This window comes from Dreissena polymorpha, chromosome 10 (assembly GCF_020536995.1).
Source record: "Dreissena polymorpha isolate Duluth1 chromosome 10, UMN_Dpol_1.0, whole genome shotgun sequence".
NCBI lineage: Eukaryota > Metazoa > Mollusca > Bivalvia > Myida > Dreissenidae > Dreissena > Dreissena polymorpha.
The window spans coordinates 38813904-38837653 of NC_068364.1; the positions used below are offsets into that span (position 1 = coordinate 38813904).

The 23750-nt window shown below is 37.2% G+C and overlaps 1 protein-coding gene across 4 annotated transcripts in view; it reads right to left on the reverse strand.

Moving 5' to 3' along the window:
- LOC127848498 (dynein axonemal heavy chain 7-like) overlaps window positions 1-23750 on the reverse strand; it is a 281861-nt gene that overhangs the window by 209984 nt on the left and 48127 nt on the right. For all 4 annotated transcript variants that reach the window (XM_052380990.1, XM_052380993.1, XM_052380992.1 and 1 more), the window contains 23 exons: window positions 23305-23502; window positions 22402-22557; window positions 21445-21554; window positions 19930-20098; window positions 19308-19410; window positions 18825-18952; window positions 17732-17944; window positions 16589-16822; window positions 15474-15587; window positions 14268-14417; window positions 12934-13098; window positions 12458-12609; window positions 11361-11538; window positions 11076-11171; window positions 10207-10332; window positions 8888-9085; window positions 7948-8103; window positions 7353-7521; window positions 6675-6801; window positions 5721-5937; window positions 4670-4986; window positions 1434-1575; window positions 76-189 (listed from right to left, as the gene is read on the reverse strand). In XM_052380990.1, the coding sequence (XP_052236950.1) occupies window positions 76-189; window positions 1434-1575; window positions 4670-4986; window positions 5721-5937; window positions 6675-6801; window positions 7353-7521; window positions 7948-8103; window positions 8888-9085; window positions 10207-10332; window positions 11076-11171; window positions 11361-11538; window positions 12458-12609; window positions 12934-13098; window positions 14268-14417; window positions 15474-15587; window positions 16589-16822; window positions 17732-17944; window positions 18825-18952; window positions 19308-19410; window positions 19930-20098; window positions 21445-21554; window positions 22402-22557; window positions 23305-23502 (3732 nt within the window). The remainder of the gene's footprint in view (window positions 1-75; window positions 190-1433; window positions 1576-4669; window positions 4987-5720; window positions 5938-6674; window positions 6802-7352; window positions 7522-7947; window positions 8104-8887; window positions 9086-10206; window positions 10333-11075; window positions 11172-11360; window positions 11539-12457; window positions 12610-12933; window positions 13099-14267; window positions 14418-15473; window positions 15588-16588; window positions 16823-17731; window positions 17945-18824; window positions 18953-19307; window positions 19411-19929; window positions 20099-21444; window positions 21555-22401; window positions 22558-23304; window positions 23503-23750) is intronic.

A 23750-nucleotide genomic window follows, 5' to 3' on the forward strand; every position in this document is an offset into this window, starting at 1 on the left:
TTCCTACCTGGGTATCAGAGAACAGGAACACTACTTGTTCCTAACTGGGTGTCAGAGAACACTACTAATTCCTACCTGGGTATCAGAGAACAGGAACACTCCATGGTTGTCAGTCTCAGTAGCCTTCCGTAGAATTCTTTTCAGATCCTCCCGCCATTCCACTGATGTGTATGATTTCGAGATCTCCACCTTAAAAACAAATGGTTTAGGCTGACTTTGATCGAAACATTCTACCTCTTATTTTTATGATCTCGAAATTATGAATAGATTTTAATGTAATTGCTATACATGTTTCTGATATAGATTTCATGTACAATTGTGAAATTTCCACCTAAAAAATATAAGATAGTACGTTAACTTCCATCTAAAACTTACCACCTCTTAATTTTATAGTCTGGAAATTATGTATAAATGTTTATAGATATCTCTATATCAAAAGCGAACCATTTCAAAATGTCCACCTAGCAAACATACAGTATAGGATAATTTGGCTCTAAAACATACCATCTCTGATTTTTATTATCTCGAAATTTTGAAGTGTACCAATTTCAGAATCACCACTTAAGGTAAAGGTTACCTTCCATCTTAAACATACCAAGTCTGATTTATTTAATCTCAAAATTATGAATAAATGTTAATGCCATCTCTATAATCAATGATTTATAATGAAACTACCATTCCACCTATGTGTATAATTTACAAATCTCTACCTTGCAAACGTAACTTGAACCCAAAAGATACTACCTTTGATTATTTATTAACTTGACATTATGTTTAACTTTTAGTGATATCTCCTTATCAAGCATTGATTATGAAACTCTGTAGCTGCTAAACATTTATATACGAGATAAAAAAGTTTCAAAATAGACCCTTATTTTTTCCAAATCTGAATAAACTTAATGCTAGATCCCACCAATAATAACGATTTTACAGTAACTCTTTTAACTCTTTCAGTGCGGGAACCGAATTTTGAAGGCCTATGCAAACAGTTTGGATCCAGATGAGATGCCACAGAACATGGCGTCTCATCTGGATCCAAACTGTTTGCTATTCTGATAGTATCCTTTGAAAAAAAATCTGAGAAAATGCTAATTTTAGAAATTCAGCAGACAACATTTTAGCAGACGACAAATTTCCCAGCATGCAAAGGGTAAATGACAGCTAGGGCAGAGCTTCACATTTTTTAGGCCAAATTAAGATCTGTCAATTAAAATACATCAAAGTGATCAAAGAATTTAGAACTGTCAATTAATATACATCAAAGTGGTTTAAGAATTAAGAACTGTCAATTAAAATACATTAAAGTGGTATAAGAATTAAGAACCGTCAATTAAAATACATCAACGTGGTCTAAGAATAAAGAACTGTCTACATCAAAGTGGTCTAAGAAATAAGAACCATTAATTCCAATACATCAAAGTGGTCTCCCTTACTTGGAACAGGTCGTAGTCCGCCATGTGTGCAGCAAGGCGTGTCAGCGACTGTCGACCAGATCCACCCACTCCCACTAGGAGGGCGTGGCTTCTCGGCTGCTTGATGATGCGTGCAATTCTTGACACATGCTCAATGGCGAATCTGTATTTATTTAAAAACAATTTATTAAGTTATTTGTAAACACATGTCAGCTATACAGCATAAAGATCAATACATATTTTGACAAAATATGCAAAGCAGATAGACATTGCTATATTGCTTAACATTAATACTGCAAAGTACAATTTGACATAATTGCAAAAAAAGATCAAGACTTATGCTCTTCTAGAAAACCTTTGTTATTTATTTACTATTCTATGTATATTGGCTAATAAAATGCTTGATTATACGTGTGTTTCTTGACACATGCTTAATAATGTTATTAATATAATATATATCAATCTCAGCCAAACATGGCCGGACCGATGGACACGTCCTTTAAAAAAATTAAGGTCCTGCCTGTAGGTCAAATTTACGGGACCACTAGTCCGGTGAAAAAAAAGAGAGGTAGGGTAGTTTAGGTAAACAAGTCTCGCTACTTTCGTTTTGGAAAATGATCTTAAGATATTCAGAAGGAGCGATTCTCGGTGGAAAATTAGAAAAATTGATGAGAAAATGTATATTTACTGTTAACATGCGTTCAACATTTTTTGGATACGTTTTAACTCAACAAGACTAGTATCATGTATGGTATGTATTATTATTAATGTCAAATACAAATGTGTGACCTTGAAATTAATAGCTTTTTAATCATTTATCATTTTATATCATTAACACCTTGATCCCAGCAATGAAACCAATTTATTTTACTATTATTATTTACGTACTGTAGCTGGTAGGTTCATTTAAAAAAAAGGAGGTCCTGTATTTTTTCCCATTTTACAGGGCATACTGTCCTGTAAAAATTTGCCTAGTTTGGATTTGACTGATATATAATACAGCAAACTATATTATACATTTATCATTGTATCTTGGCTAATAAACAACTTGACCATATGCAAGAATCTTAACAAATGCTCAATAGCAAACCTGTTTTATACATACATCATTGTATATTGGCTAACAAAACATTGGTGATAGGCAAAAATCTCAACAAATGCTCAATAGCAAACTGTATTATACATTTATCATTGTATGTTGTCAAACAGTTGTTTTTTTCCATTTCCTATTATTTGTAATCAAATGATGGACATGTACTTGATAGCAAACATGGGCTAGATTGAACTTTACCGGTACGCAGTTGTTTACCACTATCGAAAAAGCGGGGTTTGGGGGCGGTAGCCCCCGATACTAAGGAAATATATAGGATAAAAAAGATTAAAAGGTGTTTCGTAGTTGTTATGTGTAAGGTGTTAAGGGTTAGGGTACGCTGTTTGATGTTAAGTGTTGCGTACCGGTAAAGTTCAATCGTCCCCAAACATGAATAAAACAAATAAGAAAATGCCTCACTCTGGGATAACAGGGCTTAATGCATGAGCCTAAAATGTTGTCCAAGATTAGCCTGTGAAAACCCCACAGACTTATCAGGGACAACACTTTTCGCTTTTATGGTATTTTTTGTTGTAAGGAAGTCTCTTTTTAACTCTTTCAGTGCGGGAACCGAATTTTGAAGGCCTTTGCAAACAGTTTGGATCCAGATGAGACGCCACAAAACGTGGCATCTCATCAGGATCCAAACTGTTTGATATTCTGAGAGTATTCTTTGGAAAAAAATCGAAGAAATGGCTAATTTTAGAAATTCAGCAGACAAAATTTTAGCAGATGACAAATTTCCCAGCATGCAAAGGGTTAAGGCATTCTGCACAGGGTAATCAGAAATTATACTTTCCGCCTAAACTGAATTTATGCTAAAAGGCAAATTCCTTACAACAAAAAATACATACCGTATTTCCTCGATTATAAGACGGGTTTTTTTCCCGATTTTTTAAGGCCTAAAGTGGGGGGGTCGTCTTATAAGCGCAGTCTACGAAAAAAAATAAGTTTCTTTTCCAATTTTTGTGAAGTGATAACCGTATTTCTGATGAAGAAAAGAAACTACTTTCGTTTAGATACGTGATTTGCCGCTTACATCCTTATGTTATGATATATTATAAATGATATGTCTGTTTGGAATACTCGCGAGTTTAAAATCGAATAAAAATTAAACATAAAAATTTATTAAAGCAAATGTGTACAAATACTGTTGTTATTATTCTATTATTTTCTATTTGCAGCAAAATATTTACTGCGGATCGTTGCTACTGTGGCGGTGAAGAATCAGCGTTAGATCGCTTATGTCATTTTGAATAAATCGGTTGGAAACAATTAACGTTTCTTAAATTTATATAAATATATCGTCTATCTATTTTTTATTATAATAAATAATGTTTTGCATATTTTGTTCTATTTTCAGGGAATGCAGGGTAAATGTACGTCATGCTTTATTATCTGTATCTTTATTTTTCTAAATAAAACACCTATTTGTTTCCAATTAAACTGCAATTGTTGTGCAAACACTATTGTCATAGATGACAGTTTGTTTATTGCCGACTGACTATCAACATGTGCAACTGTTATCTAGCCGTTAATTGGCAGTTTTATTGATACAATTCGAGATAGTATTGACCCCTAACAGACCCCCTACAGATAGCTTGGTGCTACAAACAGCTAGCAACTAATTGTCAGACAATACTCTTGTTTATTAAGCCGTTAATTGGGTGTTTAATGGACACAGATGGCATTATACCTCCAACACTAATCAAGTTTAAATGACATACCTGGTATTTGATTGGCCAATCTGATGCATACATTAATATATTAATATACATAATCATACACTCTGTATTGAAAATAGGATGACGTGAATCAGGGAACGAATCCGATAACGAGCTTACTTGGTGTATTGTACTTACTTACAAAATGGCCGACCAACAAATTTTGACTATTGAAATTTTACCGATTTTCGTCTTTAAAAAATTGCCCCGTCTTATAAGCGAGTCTACGCAAAATACAGCCAATCTGGACCTAATGTTGGGGTCTCGTCTTATAGTCAATCCGTCTTATAATCGAGGAAATACGGTAACAGTGGAAAGTGTTGTCTCTGACTGTGCAGACTGCACAGGCTAATCCCTGATTACACTTAATGCACATGCATCCGAGACGACGCTATGCACATGCATTTAGCCCCATTTTCCCAAAGCAAAGGTCATGTTTATACCTGAACAACACAAGGTTCATAGGCTTCTTGCTCATGTTATTAAACTCTTCCAGATAATTCTCCACCACGTGTCGAAGCTGCTCCAAATCGCGGACCTCCACGTAATGCTTCGAGTCCGATTTCGGATCGGCAAAATCGCAGTAAACCAAACTGCGGAGGTCATCTTCTGTGACCTTTCCATCATTATCAAAGTCTAAGTGAATGAACAGCTGGTCGAAGTCTTCCCTGAGTTTTTCCTTGCACGTTTCACGCGTGAAGTTGAAGAGCCAGTCTCGGTCTTTGTCGTCCACAAGACGGTCGTAGTAGACCCGGAAGACCTGCAAGGATTAAACGCAAAATAAACAACTTGCATGGATTAAGGGAAAAATAGAGTTTCTGAATTATATTATGGGTTAGTTTTCGCAAAAAGAAAATTGGGTCGATTCTCAGAAGAAATCTAACCAGGTCCTCATTGTCAAACAAATTCTTAAATATAGTATTAAAAATAAAGACATACTTTAAATTTTTGTTTCATAAAACTACTTAAAAGTTATGTCTAGTATGGAAATTTACACCAATAATTATAAAATACTTTGTACAAACCAATATTTAAATACCGTAATGAAAGCACCATTTTTAGCCTATGTATATTCAAACACAATGGGTTAGTGATTACGGGTTGAGAAGTGTGAAGACCATTCAAACAAGGCATTATTTTTACTTGTATTTAAATAATTTCATTGCCGATCTCACTAACAAAGGTTTTGTCGAGGAACAACTCATTAAGACATTATTGTTTTTTTTTAACAGTTCGCCACATTTCCTTTTTGTTTATCATTTGTTACGTTTCCTTGACCAGATAGCCACTTTTTTCCATTATTTATCAATTGATACTTACACTCAGCCAGTTTGCCACATTTCTACTGGGTATATTGTTTATCATTTGTTACATGTTTTTTCAACCAGGTAAGCCACATATACCTACTCTTCATCATTTGTTACTTGTTTTCTTGACCAGGTTCCAACATTTCCCTATCGAATGAATAAACAAATCCTTGAAAGGGCCTTGTACCTCATGGACCCAGAGTCGCTTCATGGACGCGGGTTCCTCCATGGTCTCTGGCGTAGACAGCAGCACACCCTGTATGACCCGCCCGAAGTCTCGAGTGTTGAACAGGTAGTGCGACTTGTCAGGGGTGGGCAGTAGTTGCTGCATGGCCTCCTTGTAGACGTGCAGCGTGCCCTGAACGATCTGGTCCACGCACGGCTTGAACTCATTGCTGAATCCTCTGTTAGAGAGAGAATGCAAGAGCAAAATCTCTGTCAAAGAGAATGCAAAAGCTAAACTTCTGGCACAGAAAACGTAACAATTATAATTCGGTCAGAGAGTCCATGAGCTTTACATTTCTCTGACAGAGAATTAAAGAATTCCACTTCTGTCCCAGGCAAAACGAAAGGTCACAAGTCACCAACAAGGTGGCTGGACAAAATTGCATGTCACTAACGCTTATACATGTATTGTCAAGTGTTAATTAACATTTCCGTGACGATGTCTGCCAGTAAAAAATATTTTTTTAAATAGCAACTATGATATCATTGTTGAAATATTTTCAAAATGCTCATTGATTGAGCTTTCCCACATTAAAGCAACAATTTAAACAAAATATTTGACAAATTAGGAAACAGTAATCACATGAGCAGCACTAAGTTTTTTAAGATGGTAAAAACAGTGTCATTGCGGAAATATTTTTCAAGAATGCTCTTCTTGCATGCAAGCTATAATTTAAACACACTGTCGTGGCATAATAGATATGGTGTCTGCCTAATGACCCGAAGGTCATCGGGTCGATTCCCACTGTGGAAGCGTTCCTTATATCTCATCAAAGACACCAAGTACTGGTTTTACCCTGAAAACAGACTCGAGAGCACTTCAAAACGCCTTCAGCTTACAATATAATCAAACTAAATAAAAAAGATTTAAACTCAACTAAAATTTAAGAAAACAATATTTGAGAAATTACGATACCGAGATGATATGTGCCACTCCATAATCTTTCGGAATATCGTAACCATGGCTTCATCATCAAACTCGTTGATCGTCACCATGTTGAAGTGACGCGCGAATCGAGGAGTGATAGGGTTGCGGCCACCACCTGTAAGAATAAAGAACATTAGTTTGGCCGTGTTCTGGGATAAGCGTTAAGTGTTGTCCAAGATTAGCCTGTGCAGTCTGCACAAGCTTATCAGGGACAACACTTTACGCTTTTATGGACACTTTCGGCTTGTATTGATTTTCTTCTTTAACCCATTCATGCCTAGCGTCCTGAATAAAGGACATTGCAAACAGCGTAAACCCAGATGAGACGCCGCATGATGCGGCGTCTCATTTGGGTCTACGCTGTTTGCTTAAAGGAATTTCTGTAAGAATTGTTCTAAATATAGAAATAAATATACTAGACATCCCTAATTTTGGAAATAAATTGATCCAACTTAGAAGGATGGGAGAGTCCACTAGGCATAAATGGGTTAAAGGAAGTCTCTTCTGAACCTAAATCAAGTTTAGACAGAAAGTGTCGTCACTGATAAGCCTGAGTGGACTGAGCAGGCTACTCTGAGATGACAATTAACGCGCATAAATTAAGCCCTGTCAAAAAAAAACATGACATACATTAGGGATATTAAAAGTAAAGTCCAGGTGTATTACCAGGCGGTCCCATGGCGGCACACAGCTGAATGTCGATGAGTTTCAAGGGCACCACGTCCTTGAGGTCATACCAGGTCCAGTGGTCGAGCCACTGACGTAGCAACTCTATGGGGGGCTGAGCGCCAAACTGCTCCAGTAGGGGCATGTTCAGGTCATCAACAAACACAATCTAAAACACACAAAAATGTTGCTGTTAGAGATTTTTTTTCCTCTAAAATTGTGTATAATTAAAGTTTGGGGACACATTTCTCTTTCTTTAAATTTCACCACTTTAAAGGTAGAGGGTGGGGCTAAACAACACAGTTTTGCACTGACTTCTACTCACTTCTACTTCAAAGAACAAAGATTTGTAAGTCAAAGACAACAAGCAAATTTGTTGATTCGATATCCCCTGCCATTTTTTCTCATTTATATCTATACACCCATTAAGTTTCATGTTGATATTTTAAATAGTTTCTGAGATATAGCACTAACAATTTTGTGTGACAGACGGACTGATGAGTGGCAGACTGATGGACGTACAACACCAATTCTTTATCCCGGGCGCCTTTGGCCGGGGATAAAAAGCAAAACTCCATCAATAGATTTCACTTACGGCTCTCTTTCCCAGGGGCGGTCCGAAGACACCCTTACGGCGCTTGTCCAGCTTAGACATGATGATGTTCTGGGTCTGGTTGGCGCTGGTCTGTGCCGAGAAGTTGATGATGTTTGGCTTGTATACTTCCTTGTCCAGCTTGTTCAGGAGGAAATCCTGCGGGAGAAAAAGAGTTTGACGGTCACGAGTATTCCAAACAAATATTTGAGCTTTCATTGGAAAAAGCGCAAGCTTATCAGGGGCGACACTTTTCCCCTACACTGAATTTTTTGTTCAAAAGAGTTATTTTTAAACCAAAAATCCATAAAAGCGGAAAGTGTCGTTTCTGATTAGCCTGTGTGGACTGCGACGGCTAATCTGGGAAGAAAACAATTTACTCCCACACATTAAGCCTGGTTGTCCAACAGCAATATTTACCATTACAGTTAAGGGGATAAGTTTTTTCAACTGGTGCTGATGAACCAAATGGATAAGCTTAGCATTAAAAAGCAAAGTACAACCATGGAACTTTGAACTTAAACAAATTGTTCATTGATTTAAAATTGTGAAATAAAGGTACAATCTTACGTCTGCAATATGATAAAAAAAAACAATTAAAGATGGGGACGATTTACACAAAAACCGACAAACTGGCATCTGTTGTAGCATGGAAATACAATTCAACCCTTTACCAATGTATATAAATATGTATTTTTATGCATTTGTAGTCCCTTAGAAAGTAACATTTAATTTAAGACCTTTCTAACTAGATTCTAGTTTTTAAGGCTTCACCTCCAAACCTTAGATACTGATGAGCAGCAAACAGCATAAAACCTGAACAGACTGCGAGTTACTCGCAGGCTGTTCTGGTTTTACGCTGTTTGCACATAGCTCTTTTCCCTTTGCTTCTGAGTGGAAAAGGGTTTATATGGGGAAAAAGTTCCATCAAAAGCCAACTTACCGTAACATACACACTCTTGCCGGTACCGGTCGGTCCCACAAAGAGGATGGCTTTCTGGTGCTGTACCAGAAGGTTCATGATGTGGGTGTACCGTACGGTATCCACGGTCGGTACGATGATCTCATTAAACATCACGTCCTTGGGTATGGGAGGCGTGTCCTTCAGCTCTTCTGTCCACGGTACCCACTTTCCTGCTCCCTGTAAATTAAAGGGCCAGGTTAACTCAGTGTAAGTCTTTTTGTTTTTTAAACTGTGCTTCATGCATGAAGGTAAAGTCTGCAGTCTGTACAGGCTATTCAGGGGCGACACTTCCTACTTTTAAGGAAAAAGGAACTCTCTCTTCTGAGTATGTGGAAAGAGTTGTCCCTGATTAGCCTGTGCAGTTGGCAAAGGCTTATCAAGATGACACTTTATGCCTAAATTGGATTTTCCATATGTAGAGACTTCATTAGAGACTTAATTTAAACAACAAGGGATGTGCTTGTCACAAACACAATGCTCCCTACTGCGCCGCTTTGAAGCCATATATTTTACCTTTGACCTTGTGTAATGACCTTGACCTTTCACCACTCAAAATGTGCAGGTCCATGAGATACATATGCATGCCAAATATCAAGTTGCTATCTTCAGTATTGTAAAAGTTATTGAAAAAGTTTAAACAACATAAATGTTATGGGCAATGTTTAAGTTTTCAGAAATTTGGACTATAAGGTAAAGGTCATTGAGGGGTCAAATTAAAAAACTAGTATGTCAGAGGAAAGGTCTTGTCCAAATGGATATTGTGTCCAAGTATGAAGTGAATCAGTTTACTAGTAAGAAAGTTATGGGCAATTTTAAAGTTTTCGGACGGACGGATGGCTGGACTGACTGAAGGACAGTTAAAAAACTATATGCCGCCCTTCTGGGGCATATACAAATATAAGAGCACAAAGTTTTGTCCATGATTAGTCTGTGCGGACTACACATTACGCACTTTCATTAAGACCCGTTTTCAAAGAGTGAGACTCAAATGGATCGGATTTCAAATTTTCCAATTTGCTCTAAAAGACCTCTAGATGACATGAAAGATTCACATCATCGCTGACCTACTTACTTCCTTAACAACCTTGTAATCGTAGACGCGGCCCTTAGGTGGATAGGGGTTCATGTAGGGCTACATTGTACTTACCTCCTTGACAAACTTGTAATCGTAGACGCTGCCCTTGGGTGGATAGGGGGTTCATGTAGGGCTACATTGTACTTACCTTCTTGACAAACTTGTAGCCGTAAACGCGGCCCTTGGGTGGATAGGGGTTCATTTAGGGCTACATTGTACTTACCTCCTTGACAAACTTGTAATCGTAGACGCGGCCCTTGGGTGGATAGGGGTTCATGTAGGGCTTCATTGGGGGTTCAACCAGCTCTGGCAGACTGAGCTTCAATCTTGTATCCTCTGACATGCCTCCCTGAGGATCAAACAGTGAAATCACATCAGTAAAATGGTAATGCGCAGAAATGTCAGTGAAACAAAAAAACTATATGTAGAAACAAACAAACCCAGGGCCAGTATTCATGAAGGATTCCTAGACTAAAGAATTAAGAATGGACTTAACCCTTTCCCCCCAAAAGAAGCAAAGTGAAAGCAGCATAAAACCAGAACAGCCTGCAAGTAACTCGTAGTCTGTTCAGGTTTTATGCTGTTTGCTGCTCATAAGTATCTAAAGGTTGGAAAGGAAGTCTTTAAAACTTAAATCAAATAAGGAAGGTCTTTAATTTAATTTAACTTTCTAAGGGACATCACATGAGTAAAAATACTTATTTAAGTGGTAAAGGGTTAAGACACAAGAAAATTACTTCAGAGATTGAATAGGTGCTGGCAGGAAATGGTGTTTAATTCATAAACAGAGTTTTAAGATTATTTGATATTTTTAAACTTCAGGCTAAGAATTTGTTAGTGTTAACCGTATAAGATCATTGATTATATGTAACAGAACACATACTGTTGTCACTGATAGAAATGTAAAATCCAAGGTCAAAAATAAAAACATTATAAGGCATATTTTATGTGTACCTTGTTAGGACCATTGCTCGCAACTGAATAACATATAATGTATAAAATATATGCTTAAAAATGAATAAATAAAAAGAGAAGAATTTGTTGGTGAGTATGGGCCGAGGACAGTTTTTGAAAGTTTGTCACATGACCTACCGACATAAGTTCCTTGAGAAGTTTGTCAAACTTCACCCTGCCATCATCTGTGCACGAGCCACCGACAGACCAGGTCAGCGCAAAGAAGAAAATGCTCTGAAAACACAAATGAGAAAATTAGCATGAATTTGAGATCCATTTGTGGGATGAAAGCTTCAGATGATCGTTAGAAAAAAAGTGAAGCTGAAGAAACTGTTATGACATCAAAAGTGAACAAAATATTTTCACTGTTTTGAATTGGACATCTGTGTTGATCCAATTAATTGCGTTTTTTGAATACCGCACCTCAAGCCATGTCATGGTCTCCCGCTCCTCCATGGCAGAGATCTTGGCCTCGTCCTGAAACTCGTCCATCTGAACATCCATCAGGTTCATGAGGGACTTGATCAGGTTGGTGTCCGATGTGGGCGCTAGCTCCTTGACTCCGCCCTTCCTGATCAGCTGGATGCAGGCGTCGCAGAACCTGGTATCGGTAGACAGTAGGTTAGTTTTGTGTATACCTGCTTAAGATCTTAACAAAATGTATAAGCGTTGCCCTTGGAAAATGGGGCAAAATGCATTCGCGTAAAGTCTTGTCCCAGATTAGACTGTGCAGTCCACACAGGCTAATCAGGGAAGACACTTCCATTTTTTACTATGTATTTTTGTACTAGCCTGACTACTTTTTTCTGCATATAACAGCGTTTTTGATTAAATATTGAAGAAAAAGGTGGCTAAGAATTTTATGAAAAAAGAGGAATCATATTTTTTAAATAAGAATAATTCCATGTTTGTTTTCTACTTTGTAATTAAAAATGCATTACCAACTTTTTTCACTGTTAATTATAGTTGAAAGAATGTATCTTTTATGGTGGAAGGGTTATAATTCTATCACAATTTGTTACACAGCTTGAACACGCTCCGTTAGGATAACCAACATAATTAATGTTCATCAGAAGAAAAGATTGAACAAAAATTAGAAAAAGAGAGTTGAGTCCACAAAATCTGATGACATACGAATGGACAAGTGCCATGTTGAGCCTTGTTCTGGGAATACTAGGCTAAATGCATGTCAGTAGATTTTTTCCCCAGGTAAGCCTCTGCAGTCCGCCTTAATTAGTCCGCCTTAATTAGTCCGCCTTAATTAGTCAGCCCAAACTTTCTGCTTAAACTGGACTTTCGTTTAGAAGTGAGTTCCTTTAAATTAAAAATTCCATAAAAGTAGAAAGTGTTGTCCCTGATAAGCCTGTGCAGACTGCACAGGTTAATCTGGGACAAAACTTTACTCACATTGATTAAGCCCAGTTTTCTGACAAAAATTGTGGTAGTATTATGGCCCTTCCACTATAATAGGTACTTTCATTCGTTTGTTCTTGCTTAATCTTATATCTGTTGTATTTTACCTCTCAAACAGGTCATGAATGGTGCTCTTGTGCATCTCGTTGACCGCTGGGGGCATATCCTTGAGCCACGACTTGACCAGCGGCCGCCAGCCCAGGGTGGACGGCTCCATGTAGATCATGCCGCAGCGGGAGACCGTGGCAGGGGAGGCAACCTAGCAAAATAGGTCAAAATTGAAAGCAGGGGAGGTAAACCTGAGATTGACTACAGGTACGATTAATGTAGTGGGATTTTCTAGTAAAGCCACATTAAGTTTTAGTTTATTAGTTTGTGTTGCAAAAAAACTGAAAATATCAGGGGAGGCAGCCTGGTGAACATGGCAAAATTGTATGCAGGGGAGGTAAACCTGAGATCGACTACAGGTACAATGAACGTAGGGAAACTTCTAGTAAAACAACATTCATTTTAAGTTTATTAGTTTGTGTTGCAAAAAAACTGATGTTTTGGCATGCTTGAAAACATTGAAAACTTGTTTTACCTCAAGGTCCATGGGTTCAAACATCAGGTTGGTGGTGGGCGCGAGCTGGATGATCTCTCCGCTCATCAGGCACAGCTTCTTGTTGTCGTCCAGCACAGTGTTCATGTTCTCGATCCAGATGGCATCAACAGGGCCGTCAAATATCAGCCACTTCCTGTCTGGTGTCTGGAATTATATTTTTTGTCATTTTTGAAAATCATAGAAAATTTTACAACCAGATTGTGTCCCTACCATGTGTCTTATTAAAGAAAGAGATGCATTAAAAAAATAATAAGGACCAAAAAAATATCTCAATCTTCTTTTGTTCTATATTAAGTCAATATTTAATCATAAAAGCTTCATTCAGGGAAAACTGGGCTTAATGCATGCACATAAACTGTTGAATTCAGATTAGCCTTAACCCTTTGCATGCTGGGAAATTTGTCGTCTGCTGAATTTGTAAAATAAGCATTTTCTTCATTTTTTTTTCAAAGAATACTATCAGAATAGCAAACAGTTTGGATCCAGATGAGACGCCACGTTCTGTGGCGTCTCATCTAGATCCAAACTGTTTGCAAAGGCCTTTAAAATTCGGTTCCCGCACTGAAAGGGTTAAATATCGCAATGTTCTTTTATTCCATATTTATATATATAAACCTAGTTCAGGGAATACTGGGCTTAATGCACGTCAATAAACTGTTGAACCTAGATTATAGTCTGTGCATATAGATAATAATAACTATCTGATAATTATGACCTGAACTTTTTCTGGACTTCTTACTCTTTTTCAGGACTACCAAAGTGCTACAGATAGTTACATCAGGGGTGTCAATTGGCCAAAATCTAAAATCCTGAAAAAAGGCCTATCGTTTTGGAGCCAGAGCAAAAAAGGGTTAATAATTCATGTAACTTTGTTTACTATTGTATAAAACTTATGTAACTTTGTTTATTAGTATATATAACTTTGTAAACATTATGTCAAAGTAAAATAATTTGTGTTTAAGATGACATTTTGTGACAATAATCTTACAATTCCAGAAAAAATCCTCTGATTTATATCGATATCAAAATTGGTCCTTAAGGGCCAAAATCCTGATTTCAGGCATAATCCTAAACTTTGACGCCTCTGTTACATGTCTGAGCAACATACTGTATAAAGTTAGTTTCCATCCACGGAGATATGTTGAAAACCATGACAAGTATCTTCTGAAAGTACAAAACTATATCTGGAGCCATCTTTACTTAACAGTTGACGTGGCAAAAGTTGGTGTGCATTATTACATGGCTTAGTATGGTAAGTATCTGTAAGAAGTACACAACTATACAAGACTGTATCTACAGCCATCTGTACTTACAGTTGATGTGGCGAAAGCTCTGTACGACACGGCCAGCACACCGTCTGACCACTCGTGTGAGACCGGGTCAAAGCAGCCGTAGAGCTGACCCATGGTGATGGCCTTTGGGTTGATCACAGTAATCTGAACCTTGTTCTCTTCCATCAGACCCTAAAATGTAAACAGGGGATATTATAGTTAAAATATTAAACCTATTAATTTAAGCTCATTTGCATCATAAGCCAAAGGATTAATGAAACGCTCTTAAGTCATTTCCTGAGTAGAACCAGTACTAGGTGTCGTTGGGGGAGATCTAAAGAACACACACACAGTGGGGATCAAACTCATGACCTCCTTGTCGCTAGGCAGACACCATACCCACTGTGCCATAGCTACTTAAAAATATATAGTAAAATATACACAGAGGTTACTAGGTTTGTGATGATTTACATCTGACTTTTCTTCATGCATCCCTGAGAGAGCCAAAATCTTACAAGGTAAGTAACATATCTTACCTTGCTTATCTCTTTCAGTGCGGGAACCGAATTTTGAAGGCCTTTGCAAACAGTTTGGATCCAGATGAGACGCCACAGAACGTGGCGTCTCATCAGGATCCAAACTGTTTGCGATTCTGATAGCATTCTTTGAAAAAAATTGAAGAAAATGCTGATTTTAGAAATTCAGCAGAAGACATTTTAGCAGACGACAAATTTCCCAGCATGCAAAGGGTTAGGATGCAGTCCAAAATTAGCCTGTGCTGTCCACAAAGATTAATCAGAGTTGTAACTTTCATTCTTAAGATGTTGTTTTTTTGTAAGAAGAGACTTCCTTCGAACAAAAAACACCGTAAAAGGGGAAAGTGTTGTCCCTGATTAGCCTTTGCCGACTGCAAGTTCCCAGAGCGAGGCAAATATGTAATCCCGCAGCATTTGATAGAAAAGAATATCATGACAATAATTTAAATTTCATTAATCTTATGTCTTTCTATTGTCATTTCTTTCACATTTTTAATATTTTTTTCTTATTTCCTACAATTTCATTTGATAATTTAATCTATAATTTAATTTCTCATATTTCACATCATATCATTTCTCTTATTTCACATCATATAATTCCCCTTATTCCAAATTCATTTCTCGTATTTCTCAAAGTTCACATTGTTTCAATCACTCATTCCAATTACCACTGATTTTCCCATATTTCACACACAACTCTCATTTCTCTTACTTTCTCATGAATGTCGCCAAGGGCTGCGGCCAGCACTCTGTAGGCGGAGGTCTTGCCACCGAATGGTTCACCGACAATCATGAAACCATGACGCACAATCATCATCTCGTAGATCTGAGAAATGGAAGAGAAAACTTTTTTTTAAAGCAGTTGTATACTATCTTTTGAACTGTAAAACCATAGTGTATTAATTTGTGTACTGTAAAACCATAGTGAATTTTCTTGTGTACTGTAAAACCATAGTATTTTTTTGTTTTATACTTTAAAACCAAAATATATTTTGTTTTGTACTTTAAAACCATAACATATTTTGTTTTTGTACTGTAAAACCATAGTGTATTTTTTTGTGTACTGTAAAACCATAGTATTTGTTGTTTTGCACTTTAAAACCAAAATATATTTTGTTTTGTACTGTAAAACCATAAAATATTTTGTATTTGTAGTGTAAAACCATAGTGTATTTTCTTGTGTACTGTAAAACCATAGTATTTTTTTGTTTTATACTTTAAAACCAAAATATATTTTGTTTTGTACTTTAAAACCATAACATATTTTGTTTTTGTACTGTTAAACCATAGTATATTTTTGTGTACTGTAAAACCATAGTATTTGTTGTTTTGCACTTTAAAACCAAAATATATTTTGTTTTGTACTGTAAAACCATAAAATATTTTGTATTTGTAGTGTAAAACTATAAATATCTGTACGCAAAAAGTGTGTTGTTTTAATTTAACAAGAGCACACCATAACGGGTGCCTGCAACACTTGGCTGCAGGTGCAGCTGTTTTGAATAAATGAAAGCTTGTCAGATTTTTTTTTACCTTGACCTTTGACCAAGTGACCCAAAAATGGGTGTGGGGTGTAGAACTCATCAAAGTGCATCTACATATGAAGTTTCAAAGTTCTAGATGGAAGCACTTTGATTTTAGAGCCAAATGTCAAGGTTTTAGCATGACATGGACGGCAGACGACGAGCTTGCTATGACAATACCTCGGGTTTTCTCCGAAAACAGCCGAGCTAAAAATTGATGCAGTTGTTCCTGAGGATAGTTTACTACATACTTGAGGGAGATGCAGGGAGGGGGTTAAATCAAATGTCAAACAATAGACTGTACCTGCTGTATTTTCTCGAGGAAGAAGTCAACACACTGCAGATTCATCTTGACGCAGTTGTCCCGCACATGCTCATTGAGGATTTCGTAATCTGGTTCGGGAAGTTTCACGCCGGGGAAGAGATCCGAAGTGATACCATGGAATAGGGGCAGGTCGTGGCTCAAGAACTTCGGAAGGTTGACGTCAATGATGGAACGTAGCATCAGAATGTTCTCGTCCTCGTCTGGGTATTTCAGCTGAAGAAACGATGAGAGAACATCTTTTACTCTTTACCACTTAGATATGCACTTTGACAGGTTTATAGACCCTGACCTTAGAAAATCAAACACAATTTAAGACCTTTCTTGACAGATTCAAGTTTTAAATTCTTTATTTCCAACCTTGATACTGATGAGCAGCAAACAGCATAAAATCTGAACAGCATGCACGTTACTCGCTGGCTGTTCTGGTTTTATGCTGGTTGCATATAGCCATTTCCACTTTGATTCTGAGTGGAAAAGGGTTAAAATTGTCCTTCTGAAAACTGGTTCAGTTGGTTGTCATTTTTGTTACAGAAGAGAAAAGATTGGGGACATTTGAACAAGATTAGTTACTGAAAAGCAAATAAAGAATTGTATTTAGGTATTTCAAGAAGAAAAGTTAAATAAGCGTTATTTCTGATTTAAGTGTCTTCAAGATAGGCAATAAACCATCAGCCAATGTCAAATATTAGGCTTGCCTAGTGATTTTTTATGGTTTATTTTGAGCCCAAATATGGTATCTCCCCCGCCCCCCTTAAATGGAATATATTTTTCCCCTAAAATTAAAACTCCCCTATAAATGTAAGCTTTATTTGGAAAAAATAAATTGGCAAAATATTGAAAAAAATACAAAGTAAAATTCACTTTTGGATATGTTCCAAGCTATTTTTATCAAACCAAGTTTGAGTATATATTTTAGCATCTGTAGCAAAGTCTTTGATAAATGTTTAAAAAAGAAAAGAAAGAATTTAAACATGTTATGCTTATCAAAGAAATAAAATAATTCCTCTCTCATTAACAATTTTTTACAAGGGCAAGCAATCTTTCCTTCAAAGGTGAACAAAAAATCTTAGGACTAGATTCTCAAAAAAAACAAACAAATAAGCCAGACTGATCGCAACGTACCTTTAAGTTTCCGGCAGCTGTCAAGACAGACTTGACGGCCCTCATGCCGTAGTCGTAGTGATGTTGGGAAGACAGCTGCTCCGAGCACAGTCTGTACACCGCCACGATCTTGATTGACAACGGGCGGGCATTCACGAAACCGCACGAGTACAGCGAGATCTCAGCGATAAGCGCGTAATCTGGCACCATCATCGCCACTGTACGGAACAAAGCCTGCAAACGATTTGTTATGAATTCAGTGATATTTTTTTATTATTTTAGTATATAAATTTCCAAATAGCTATAATTTTCTTTATTTTTCCCTTTTCTAAGCAATGCACCAAATAACTAGAAAATATGTTCCAGGTCAAATAATTAAAGGTTTCAGTAGGAAAAATGAATTCATGAGTGATTTTGTTAAATGTTTTATGAGGTAAAACTTTAAACATGGATTCGTTTCAATCACCGTAGAAAACTATGTCCCCAAAGGGATTGATAGGAATTCAGTTACTTTTTAAGAAATATTTTATGACATAATACTTAAGATACAGCTGTTTTAATATTATCATAACGTTTGGGCTTAAGAGCAAGATGAAAATAATTAAGTGGTGCCCTTAACTTGAGGTAACATTATTTTTTAACTACATAAGCTTTGCTTCTATTTTCTAACAAATGCATTTCATATTAGTACCGTAACATTTTACGAACCACTTCAACAGTCACACAGGAATTGTGTCCCACTTTAGGGGAAAAAATGGAGGTTTATGTGAAAATTGTAATCATTCTTATTGCAAGTTGAATAAACACACTCAAGCGAAAAGGATGGCACCTGGAATTCATGGGTGGATAGAATGATGATAGACCCTTAATTATTTTAGCTGAATTGCATTGAAACCCATAGGCTATTTGAAACGCTCTTGAGTCAGTTTCCTGGGTAGAACCAGTACTTAGTGTCATTTGAGTAGAGATCTAAAGAACACTCCCACAGTGGAAATCCAGCCCATGACCTCCCTGTGGCTAGGTGGAAACCATATCCACTATGCCACGGCGACTATGGATAGACTTATGAGTGAGTAGACTTATGGCCGAGTACTTATGGTGAGTGAATTTGTACCTTAAGGTTGTCAGGCAGCTCAGAACGGCCAGCGTAACCAGGGTTCATGGTGATAAACACGGAGCAGGTTGGGTCCAGTCGGATCTCTGTGCCTTCAAACACCAGGCTGTCTGCACCACTATTAATGGCTGGAGATATAAGGGACAATAAGTATGTGTTTAAAATAAACTGTTCATATTTGAGAATCGATCTGGGAAAATAGGGTTTAATTCGTGCAGGTAAAGTATCATCCAAGATTAGCCTGTGTAGTCTGCACAGGCTAATCTAGGATGACACTCTCTGCCTAGACTGAATTTTGGCTAAGAAGAGACTTCCATTAAACTAAAAATTCTATTAAAGCTGAAAGTGAAATCCCTGATAAGCCTGTGCTACTCTGGGAAGACACTTTTGGCAAATGCATTAAGCCAAAGCTAGGCTCATTAATATCTTAATAAATGCAGAATGTAGAGTGCGTCTTAAATATAGAGAACAAAACAAACAGACCTCTTTGGATGGTCAGGATCTGCTGAGCTACGACAGACAACACCTCAAGGTCGATACGGTTGAACTCGTCGAAGCATGACCAGGCGCCACACGATGCAAGGCCCTGAAATTAAATTAGAGAAGATTTGTGGCTGAAGACTGACTGTACCCTGTAAATACTGTACATTCATCTATATATGTCAGCATACATTTTTTTTTTTTTCAATAAATAACTTTTTTGTGGACGCATATGTTGGTTTGTTTTCGATTTTGGAAAAATACATGAGGAAAATGTCTCTGTCATTTCTCTATGTGTTTTTCTTAAATTAATGGATCGCTCAACCGACACAATCAACGAAAATTAAGGCCCATGATAAATAATTAGTCTACAGTAATGGAAAGCATGTTTATCGTAAGCAGGTTAATTCTTATTTCCTACAATAAAAAGCGGTGTCTTTTCATTTATTCATAGATGGAAACCTCCCATTTAGCAAAGCGCATAAATACATGGATACATTCATGAGCTTGTAACATGCAGTGTAAAAAAGTTATCCCATCAAGACAAATATCCAAATATGAATATTTTGTTCTCTAATATATATATTATATACATTTTTATAAATTATTACAACCGTTTACTGACCTTGAAGAATTTCCCGAGGGCGATGTAATCCAGACCGTCGGAGCAGTTGAAGACGACGCACTGCTTGGCAACGGCCTTGGCGAGATCCTTGGTGGTCTCAGTCTTACCGGTTCCTGCCGGGCCCTCCGGGGCGCCACCCAGATGCAGCTGCAGGGCACCAAACAGGGTCCTGGGGAAAGTGCAGGAAAAATATTTGAGTAAATTTTGTGGGGATTATCGTGAAACTGTGGTATATCTGCTGGTCATTTCACTACGAGATCCCACTCCAATTATGAGGGAAAAGTCTTTAAAAACTCTATATTACGTGAATTTGAAATGAGACATCACATAGGGAGAGAGTAGGGACTATTTTCCTTCTCTTCATTATGATAAGTGCACATTCAGTAAGAACAGAAAATACAGTAAATTCATTTACATTCATCGTCATGAAATTTTGTGGTTGAAAAAAACAACAATAATATTTTGAGTACATGGAAACTGGGGATTTCTGATTTAAGGGGGGGGGGGGGGAAAGGAGACATTTGTGTCTGTCAATTTTTCGAAGTGTTTATTTTTAATTCATGGATTGGCCAAACCACGGAATCAAGAAAAATTAATGTACCATAAATAATAATGATTTAACAGTACTTAGACGGCTAATTAAATCTCAAGCTATCACAAATATTGTATATGTAACAGGAACACAAATATTTAACATGATCTTATTTATGAAATTATTTTATTTTTTTTGAATTTAATACTTGGTTATGAAGTTTACCATAGTTTCAATTAATAAGGGCAAGAAGTTCCCAAGAAAACGTCCAGAAATTAAAACTAGTCGGACAAGAACAGATTGACAGAGTGAAACACAAAGTGGCAACTTTTGTATTTCCTGCAATTAATTCAAGGAAACATACAAACTACATCTACAGTATTTGAACCTAGCGCTGGGCCCCAACAGGGCATCATCCATGTGTGTGAAGTGTTGTCTCCGATTAGCCTGTGAAGTCTGCACAGGCTATACATGGACAATACTTTCCCCTTTATTGAATTTTTCTTTTAAAGGAAGTATGTATTTATTTTTACCTTGCGGTCAAGGATAACCCATGAAAGTGCAAGCACTTATTTCCAATGGGGTCCTTTGGTTTTGCTGAAGAGACAGCAAGCAGAAGAGACAGTATTGAGATACAAGGAATCCGGGTGCGATACTCTAGCTATTTGCGAATAGATACCTTGGTTCTTTTACGTGCTCAGTGTATAGCAATGATACACGCAAGAATTACCTGGGTTTCATTTCAGTACATCTCTAGTTGGGTGGGAAATACTTGAAGCATTTCTGAAATTTCCAGTGCCCCGGCCGGGATTTGAACCGGGGACCTCTGGAATGGTAGACCAGAATGTTACCACTCGACCATCGCGTCTCTTTTTTAGAGTCTAGATTGCCGTGTCTGACTGCACAGGCTAATCAGGGACAACACTTTACGCAAATGCATTAAACCACTGTTTTTCAGCTCCCCACTCATTTGCATACTGTACCTGTAACATCTGTCAGTGAGGGGGGTGATCACAAGGCGGCCTGAGTTTCCGAGATACTCATAGCCGTACTTCAACATGGCGTTGATCATCCTGGTTACCATGCGATCATCCTGACAGAAAAAGAGAACAAAATATTTTGGTAATCGTTTTATAACATTTAAACAAGTGATAGGTGTAAATTTAGTTTCATCATTCAATATTTCAAAAATAAAACTATAAAGAAATATTTGTAATCATACGATCATTATGGCAAAAAAAGAACAGACTATTTTGGTTTACTTTTTTATAAGTGATAAGGTGTGAATTTTTCATATGAGAAATAAACTAAACTAAAAAAAAATTAATATGAAAAATACCATTACTGCATAAAAGCTTGTCCCTGATAAGCCTGTGTGGATTGCACTGGCTAATATGGGACAAAACTTTACACATATGGTTTAAGCCCCGTTTTTTCAAGAGCAGGTCTCATATAAAGAAATAATACAAGCAGAGCCCTTACCACCAAAAAATATCTCAGCTGACTTAAACAATTACCTAAGCATAAGGACACCAGGGGCCGTATTCCAGTAGCTTCTTAAGTTAAAAAATAACTTAAGTTGAAATATTGCGCAGTATTTTTACTTATCTCTGCCATTTTTTCTTTAAACATAAGATTTTACTTAAGTTAAATTCTGGTAGCTTCATAAACTTAATAAATTTCTTTACTCTGTGTATTTTTTCTCATATATTAAAAATTAAGTTAACTTCCTTTAACTCTTAAAGGAATTTCTTAAAGAGAAATACTAAGCATCTCATGTTTTGTTTTTTACATTTCTCATTTAACTTAAGAAATTTATTTAAGAAATTTCATAACTTGAGTGAAAACTTAAGAAGCTACTGGAATACGGCCCCAGAAGGTTGTTAATCGGCCATTTCACAACAAAACAATATCAAATAACAATACAAGCAAGACCTTACCTCCCAGTAATATCGGAGCTGACTGAGCCAGTTGAAGTCAAACTCACTGGAGATGTTCAGAGACACGAGATTGGCCAGCACGTCTCTCGCGTGAACGTCCAATACAATCAAGGCTTGAAGTGTTGTACGGTTCTGTTTTGACAGCTTGCCGCGCACCTGTGAACAATAAGAATATGTATTATTATTACATTAAAACCCTTTCCCCCATAAGAAGCAAAGTAAAAATGACTTGCAGCCAGCATAAAACCGAAAAAGCCTGCGAGTGAATCGCCGTCTGATCAGGTTTATGTTGTTTGCTGCTCATCAATTGGGGCTAAAAATGAAGCCTTTCAAACTAGAATTTAGTAAGAAAGGGAATAAAATTTAATTTAACTTTCAAAGGGACCACAAATGCGTCAAAATACGTATGTAAGTGGCAAAGGGTTAATTAACCGTTTACCACTTAGATACATATTTGAACACATTTGTAGTCCCTCAGAAAGTTCAATTTTATTAGAGACCTTTCTAACTAGATTCAAACGTTAAAGGCTTCATTTCCAACCCTTAGATACTGATGAGCAGCAAACAGCAAAAAACCTCAACAGACTGCGAGTCACTCGCAGGCTGTTCTGATTTTAAGCTGGTTGCAAACGCCATTTTCACATTGCTTCTTATGGGTGAAAGGGTTAACCATGAAAGTGCAGGAGGTCTGTAAATCTTGTCAATATTACTGGCCCAAATTCCAATGAACCAGTCTGTCAGCTACAATTTGCAAAAAAAACATTGCAATTGTTTGGATGTTCACTTCGTAAGTCCGGTCAGTACAATTGCAAACCCATCAAAGTGATTGTCCGATTCTATGACAACTATTGTGTAAACATTTAAGTATACTATTTATTAAATAATGAATAATAAAAAAATCACCATGGCAACAATCTCGTCGATCTGTTTGTTGTTCAGGTCAAGGTACAGCTGGAGAGCATTGCCGCCCTTCCTGATGGCCTCGTGAATGAAGTCCGTCCAGTACTTGGCCGTAACAGCCAGTACACACTGACCGGGCCAGGCCTTGACCCACGCAGACCTTGGCTGAGTCTTGTACGCCTCCAGGGATTCACCGGTCACCTGATAAAATCAAACAATGGGTGAAGTTTTGAATAAATTAAAGCTTGTCAGAAGATTTTTTTTTTCTTTTTTAAAGGTCACAGTGACCATGACCTTTAACCTAGTGCCCCAAAAATGGGTGTGGCATGTAGAACTCATCAAGGTGCAGCTACATATGAAGTTTCAAAGTTGTAGGTGGAAGCACTTTGATTTTAGAGCCAATTTTAAGGTTTAAGCATGACATGGGCGGCGGACGAGCTGGCTATGAT